This window comes from Carassius auratus, chromosome 13 (genome assembly GCF_003368295.1).
Source record: "Carassius auratus strain Wakin chromosome 13, ASM336829v1, whole genome shotgun sequence".
NCBI lineage: Eukaryota > Metazoa > Chordata > Actinopteri > Cypriniformes > Cyprinidae > Carassius > Carassius auratus.
The window spans coordinates 9,169,278-9,177,614 of record NC_039255.1 but is presented as its reverse complement, the minus strand read 5'-3'; the positions used below and the strand labels follow the sequence as shown (position 1 = coordinate 9,177,614).

The following is an 8,337-nucleotide window of genomic DNA, read 5'->3' as shown; positions in this document are numbered from 1 at the left end:
TTATATAAAATTTTATAAATGTATTTATTTTACAAAATAGTACTGACAAAATGTATAGGGACACCTATATTTAAAAAATTAAAAAATCATATGAAATGGTCCATTTGTTTTAAGAACATACTATTGAAAATCACGCGTTATAAGTGAAAATTGTTCTGTTTTAAAAGCAAATGGCAGGCAAAAGTGGGCAGCATTTTTATATTGCAATAGTTATTTTCTGTTACTGAGATCTCGAAAGATTCCATAATGTGACAATAACAGAATTTCATGAAATTCCGAGCAGCCCTGCGCGTCTCTCTCTCTCTCTCTCTCTCTCTCTCTCTCTCTCTCTCTCTCAGGGAAGACGCATCCTGTAATCAGGTCACACTTCACCGTAGTCTCAGCATCCGTCTCTCGTTCTTTAAAGAACAGGAATCGAGACATCAGACAAGCGGAATAATGGTGGGGATGAATGATCTGGGATGTCTTCTCGTCCCGTTGCTAATGCTCGTGCGGGTTTCCGTGCAGGTGGACGTTAAGAGCGGGAAAGAACCGGAGAAGACGGGGAATTTCATGGAAGATGAACAGTGGCTGTCCACCATTTCCCAGTACAGTCGCAAGATCAAGCACTGGAACCGCTTCAGAGATGTGAGTTATCTTTGAGACGACGAATCATGACTCTATCTGCTTCAGCTCGTATCAATAGCGATATTTAGGAAGTGTTAGGAATGGTTATGCTGGACGGTGTTATCCGTAAGACATCAATCATTAGTGTTCTTAGAAATCAATCTTCCTTTTGAAAGCATTTGCATTTAAGGTAATGAATAGCTCTTGGAGATATAATAGGTTGAACTGTTGAATTCATGCTGTAAACGTACAAATATCCATAAAAGACTTTAGAAAAAAAATATTTGGATGTATCTTTCAAAAGTGTTCAAATGCTCTGAAGATGCTCAGATCTTCAGTCAAACCCTAAATAGTGCCCACTTGGTAACAATGTACCATCTGTTGTCTGTTTAACTGACAATAGTTTTAATTACAGAATAAAGCAGATTGCATTAGAGTGTCATTTATTGCCCAGCTGGTTGATGTGATATAATAATTGGCAACTTTAATAATTGATTAGGACTTAAAATGTATTCAGTGGGAGATTTATGGATCGATTTATCACCCAAAGGTCTTATTGTAGCATGTGTCCTTATGCAGGTATGTTATTTGATCCTTTATTCAATGGTATTTCTTGGTGGGTCAAAAAACAATAATTATAGCCCTAATGAGTATGCGACACAATCAAAAGTATGTATGTTTATTTATAGTTTGCAGGTGCCCTACTGTTCTTGAAAACTAAAAAGGTCCTTGGTTGTTTTCTGTTGAGTTTTGTTGCTCCAAATGAAACATTAAACCATCTAATAAAAACTGTGATTTATCTCCATCAGTAGTGTTTGACCGGTAGCTATTTTTACCCTTCTAGAACTGGATTAAGTGTATAACTCCTTAAATGATTACGGTGGAAAAACACATCTAAGAGAACACTGAATTAATCAAAATGTATAGGAACGGAAAGATTAAGTGTGAATTAGACCGGGATTGTGAATAGATGGACACTTCTACATTTCTACATCAGTGGCTTACGTTCAAACTTGGCCCTGCAGCAGACTCGATATTCTCCAATCAATGGCTATTGATCACACCATCTAAAGCATGTATGGCAGAGGAGCGAAGCTTGTCCAACAAATGCGGGTGTTTTGATGGAAGAAAAGAAAACCAAAAACAGCTTAGAGGAAAAAAAAAGTCCCAGCCATATTACTGTCTCTGGCTCAACCGTGTTATTAAAATACAGGTTGTTGCAGTGGTAAAATACTGCTGTTTCTTGAACTGTACTTGATGTGACACACTTCAGTAGCACTGAATAGCACTGGCCCTTCTAGTTTCACTGTTTTGCAGTTTTGTTTGGGTTGTCATGCCACTGCACAGATGGGAAATCCCTTATTGTGAGTGATTAACATGCTTTTAACATGGAATATGTGCAGGATATGATGAAAGTAGGACCCTTTGAACAAGAAGATGCACCAAAAAAGTAAACTTGGCTCGGAACAAAACTAATGAAATGTTCACATCTTAATTATAACTAGCTGCCTTACTGCCAAAGGAGTAACTTTTTAGCTTGATATATGCCCATCCACACACTTCATGGTTTCACATAATTTGCATAATATTTGCATGTTGATTGTAATGCACTCACACAGACTATCAGATATAGGGCTACTGTCAAAACAAAACAAAAATCATTGGAATCAATATTAAAATGCATTTGCAAGTGGTTTCATATCACAGTAAACTATGCTGATGAGTCTATTTATTATTCTGAGATTGCAAGGATTCTGAGACATCAACAGGCCCTCTGACACAGTTCAGTACCTTTTTAACAGTCACCTCGTATCTTCTATCAGAGACATAGATGGAACTGATGTAGACTCTGAAAATTCATCTCTCTCTGAACACAGCTTATTTAATCTTTAAAGTGTTGCTTGTGACAAAGGCAAATAATCCAAATTGATGTTGGCTTTTAAATTCCTCAGAGGTTCTCAGAGCAGAATAATGATATAACTCAAGCGAACACTGATGAAAGCAGCAGAACATGAAAGGTTCATGAGCACACGCTGATGCACATATGGATGCGTCTAATTTGACATTAATATTTTATGTTTGTTGTGCATTCCATTCTTGGTTGATTATAACATTTTTATTTTTTGGACACCGTATGAGAGAATTGTAATGGGACTGATGTTGAAGTTTACTTGAGAACTCTTAGGAGGTTTCCTCGCTCTTCTGAGCTCTGATTACATTTTATTTCATTATAAATATTTTTTTATGATTACTTGAAATATCACAGCAGCCTAAAATGCTTTATTAAAAAATGTATGTGAACTAGCAACCTGCTGTCAGGCCTTCTGTAATTTAAAAGTCCTGTGATGGTATGTGGATGGATTTTATTACCTTGTTTTGTCTACACTAAGATCTTTCAGACTGTCTGTATATCCTTCCTACATATGAAATAGACCTAAAAATGGACTTTAAAGTGAAGACATTGGTTTGAACACATTTTGCCTTTTGAGAATAGTCAGGGCATGTCAAAGCTATACAGCTCATCATAATTTATTCCCATCTGGGAATCTTAGTGAAGTATGTCAGACTCTCGTTTTAACATATTGAGTGAGGTCCATTTAAAAAGTCATTTTAAGAAAAAAGTTTAGTAGATTGGTTTCATAATGCTTTTTGAGACTTCAAAAAAAGTGTTATATTCTTTAATTAGCATTGATTTTTGATTTGTATTTATTGTATTTACAGTGACTGCATTGTATTATTCTGGTCAATGGACTGAATGAGAACCATTTTTGGCATGCTCTCTTATCTATTTCCATGCAAGTGGAAAATTAAATCTTATTTCATAGTCAGTATTTAAGACCAAATATACAGCAAGAATGTACTAGACTGGGTCATTTAAAATGACAAATCTCCGTTACATTCACGATTGCCTTTGCAACATTAATTTTAATGTGAGCTCAGATTTTTCCAACACTACAGTACATATAAACGAGATAGGATAAAAAATAATAATAATTCAATGGAGTAAAAAAAAAAATGATGAAATGGATCAATTTAGTGCGCATCTGCTCGCTTGGTCTTTCTTCCTATTAAACTTCTTGGGTGATATGTTCATGTTCATTATCTGTAAATGCATTTAGAAATACTCAGGGTAAATGACTCTGTATAATTCATCCCACACCTTACCCGGCTGTTTAAGAGAGAAACCAGGAGTGAATCCGTTATCTATGCTACAGCAAGTAAACAAACAGCAGCACTGGCCAATTCTCCTGTGGCTGGCAAACGCTCTCTATATCTCTCCCCCACTTCTCAATGTAGAAGAAGCTCATTAAAAATCAATGCTTTCCCTTTCCCTCGGAACGTTGTGTCGGCTCGCACCTGTTATTCCTGCACTACATTTTTAATGAGGCAAAAATGTTTCAAGCCTGAACTGAAAATTGTCTTCCATTTAACCATTCACCGGCCTTGGTATCAAGATTCCATTCATATGCTCATAAAGGTGGGAATGTCCTCGTAACTGCCAGAGCAGCATAGCATAAGGTCCATAATTATGAATAATGCAGTTTAAGATGATACACCCAAATACCCCATTCAGAGTTCAGCCATCAGCATTAAGTGCACTCAAATGCTAAACATTATGCTTTTTAAAAAAAAACAGAGGATGCATTTTTATGCACATCTGTTTGTAACTCTCAGCCCCATTTGATTTCAGGACGGATTGTCCGGAGAAGGAGGTCATGGGCCTGTGGGGCTGGGGAAATTGAGTGCAGTGGGATGGCTGTTGACAAAATCGAGTGAGAGCATTGCAGCACCACGTCTTGGCTATAGGCCAGGAGTGTAGGTGGGCTTTAATTGAGTGGAGAGAAACTGGCCTTTCATCATTCTGCTCCTGGGGTCTGGGCTTTTCTTGCTGAATTAGACTTTTTATCTGAAGAGTGCAGGTGCGGAGCATGGCATACCCAGGCTAATTTTTGGAGGCTTCGGTCCGGTTCCAGATGTGAAATTGGTCTTACAACTCTTTTAACATGTCCTTCCTTTACCAATATGTGCAATACTGACTTTTCTGTCACTCTCTTGACTTGTTTACTGCAGCCCCTGGGAGTCTGGGTACCAAACACCGTGTTCTCTGTAGATCAAGCTGACCTACCAAAACCGCCAAATAAAAAGGCTCTTGTTCTGGGCATCCAATTACAAATACAAGCATGACAGTGTTATTTTTGCCCCCAAGACTGCTTATCCTTAATGAAGATGGCAAATTTAAATGACTGGTTTTAAACCCCATTAAAGTAAATTTTGCTTTTAGCGTTAATGAGGCTGGATTAAGTCTAAAGTGCTCTGTAAAGGGATGGAGGTGAACTGTCAATCCTGTCACCCCCCATACCCCCACACCCCCAACATTTGAGTCCTTCTCGTCTTCCTTTCACAGAGAATGCCTTATTGACTGTTTCTAGTGTCAGATTTGCTTATCTGCACTGTATTGTTCTCTCTCACTCTCGCTTTCAGAGCTGTCAGTTGGGCCCTTAGAGTCTGTGGGAGTGTTATTGATGCTGAAGAGGTCAGAATATTGGACTTTTATGGGTGTGTTCGAGATCATTTGATGCTCCAAAACCCATTAAGAAAAGCATAAAGTTTATCTTAATGTGTTTTATGTCATTTCTGCACCGCCAGCGTTGCCCATCTGCCTTTGGTCTGGCTACCTTTTTTTTCAGCTAATGAACAATAAAAACATTGACAGCCAATTAGAATCTTCCCAATTATAAAGAGCTTGAGGATTTAAAGTGGCAGAAGCATAACTGCAGCTTGCGCTTATAATAAATAGAATGTTATTGTCCATTGGCCTTTGACGCCAATAAAGCTATCATCATAGTTATCTTTATAGTTAACCGTTTTTGGAGTGAATGGGCTTTTGCTCAGTATTAACTTATTTATTGAACTATTGTATAACACTTGAGCACTTCATTTTTTTCCAACCTGGGGCACAAGTTGGCAAACTATGATTTATCATAATAAGTTATTGCTTGAGTTGCTGAAATTGTTAATACTGTATTACAATGTGATCTCATTGTGCATCTGTGTGTTGTCCATTATACCACATTACAGTGCTGTGTAACTGCTGGGCATCTGTGCTAGATGGATCGCTTCATCTGTTTACACTGAGTCAGGCTTCAAGTCAAGCTATCTCAATTTTTGTACAGCTCTCATGCATCAAAGTGTACGTGGTAACCTCTTATGTTTTTAAGAGATAACTCTAAAAGTCACCCTCTGTTATGTTTTCACTTAAAAGCATGAGTCAGTGACAAACACTCTCTGGGTATTCCTCTCTTTGGAGTTCTGTCCTGGAGGAGCTTCCTGCCACTATTGGCTCTACAAAAACAGAATGGCAGGCCAGAGTTTTCTTCTACATGAGGAAAGCCAGGATATGTTCACAGTCAAGGGAGTGGGCTGTTAGCAGTGCTTTTGATGTGACTGTGTGCGGTTAATCTGAAAAGCCCAGTCGGAAAAGGCCCAGTGCATAAATCAAGTGGGAGGCTTGTACTTGCCCGTCAGCTATAGCCGGGGTGTGACAGTGAAAGCATAGTTGGGAATGTTCCGATATATAATACAGTATCTGTTTTTCCTCTAGATTTCTTGGCTTGTGGAACATGGCCGAGTAGATTCAGAGTCAAAGGGAGAATGGATGTGTGCCTGCGGTGTTTATGAACTGTGAGGAGCCTGTATGATTGCTGGAAACACGGTGGAGTGATGACTGCGTAGGTGTGAGGCTATTGTGAGGTCATTACCACCAGGGTCCATCCGGCTTTAATCAATTATGGAGGGCTGCTTCACTTTGCGCCTCCAACAAGGTATAATTTTGAGCATCAACACTTGTCAGAGCGAATCTCTAATATGTGTGGAAAAAGAAAAGGCAAAATAGTCACAGCCAAATTTTAATCCCCTCAAATTTACAATGCATGACATGAAATTAAAGAGACAATGAGGTGGGAGGCTGTAAGCTGAAAGCCATGTGTCAGGCAAAAAAGCTGCAAGGTTTGGCTTTAAAATTGAAATATTTTGGAGTAAAATGACTTTTTTGTACAAATTACAGAATTACATGACAAACACTATTGTTCAGTAGTGCTTCAGTATATAGTTCATTAGTGCAGAACATCGTGCTTTAGTTCTCAATAACCAAAAAACGTGTGCGTTGCAATCATATTTTGTTCTCATCTGCTTGCATGCTTATCAGTAAGTGTATGTATGCATCATGAATAAGTTATATACTAAATATAATATCACTGTCGTAGTACATTAGGACTTAGTACAAACGTAGTAATAAAATAACTGGCAGGTGGTGGAGGTAATTTGTAATTTGACAGTTTTGAATCTGTCACTTAAAATAATAAATCCATATTTTTAGTGATTTTAATTCGCTGACATCTTTCTGTTGTGTCACTGTGGCAGATGTTTTCGTAGCAGCAGCAACACAGGAGCGCAATGGTATGTTCCTGCATTTTTATCTCTGCGTTGTGATGTAACTGTTAAGTTTGAGTGAAAAAGACAGATCCAGTTCACCCACGAACTGCTGCTTGAACACACACGCACACACACATGTATGTGTGTACCACTTTTCATCTTCTTCCAGGTGCCAGTCAATTGCTTGTATGTCATGTAAACTTACACAGGTGTTTTGAGGGCCTCCAATTCAAAGCTGAATTTAAAGAGTGCATGTTCAGACATGCCCGATTACATTGCAGAGATATGGAGGATAAAAGAGCTGTCAGTACGCACAGAAGGGGTTGATGCATTCTGTGGTGTTTTTGATGAGACCGGGGTCCTCTGAGGGATAGTCCTGCCAGTCTTCACTCAAGGCAGACCAAAGATGAGCTGCCTCTGGATACAGGAGGTGCTCATCTGAGGATGACTGCTTCCTAGACTGTGGTCTCAAGTGCTGCTGACTCTTAAAATGTCTTTATGGTCTCAAAGACAACAAAATGCTAACAAAATGCTAATTAAGATTCTTAATTTTAATATGTCCTTCATTAAGGAAAATATTTAATATCTGAACCACCTGCGGCACCTTATGGTAAAAATAAAAAGATTGTTTCCAAACAGGTTTCCTTTGAATGCTCTCTTCTTCAATTGGTTGGTTAAACAGATAGCCCTGCCCCAAACTTCCGCCATTGGTTGAGCCACTGTTGCTTACTGTTGCATATAGGGTTCCGGAAGTAAAAATCCTATTCTCCAAAGGGGAATTGAGTTTTGATTATAAGTTATATACAAAACTTAAATACAGATCTACTCTGATTTTTTTATTTAAACATGTTATTTGCAGTGTTTCCTGAGATTGTAATTTCCCTCAATAAAACTGTTCAGTACATAGCTTTTTTACCTTTGTCTTTTTGTCAGTTTTTAAGATAGCTTTTTGTTTCAAATTAAAGTTTTAATAGTTTATTTGTAGCTTACTGATTTGATTCATGGCTTATAAGTCTTGAACTATCAGAAAAATACTTCTGGAACAAATGCCAGTGAAAAAAAGTGTTGTACTCTATTAAGCTTGAAGAAATCTTAAGCTTTTTAAGCTTTTAAGAATTCTTGATGATGATGTGTTATGATGATGGTCATAAAATTAGATGATGATATGTTGGGGCAATATTTTTTGTGAGCTATGGCGATACTTTTAATTCTTGCATCTTTTTATAGAGGGGGAACATATTGATGTGGCACAACATTTTCCACATTCTTCACACTTAGTGTACAGCTCTCTTGACAAAA

At 37.9% G+C, this 8,337-nt stretch overlaps 1 protein-coding gene across 2 annotated transcripts in view; it reads left to right on the top strand.

The window, feature by feature from the left end:
- Positions 1 to 330: 330 nt before the first annotated feature.
- Positions 331 to 8,337, top strand: part of LOC113112548 (testican-2-like) — a 28,303-nt gene continuing 20,296 nt past the window's right edge. For both annotated transcript variants that reach the window (XM_026278220.1, XM_026278219.1), the window contains exon 1: positions 331 to 627. In XM_026278220.1, the coding sequence (XP_026134005.1) occupies positions 439 to 627 (189 nt within the window). In that variant the 5' untranslated portion in view covers positions 331 to 438. The remainder of the gene's footprint in view (positions 628 to 8,337) is intronic.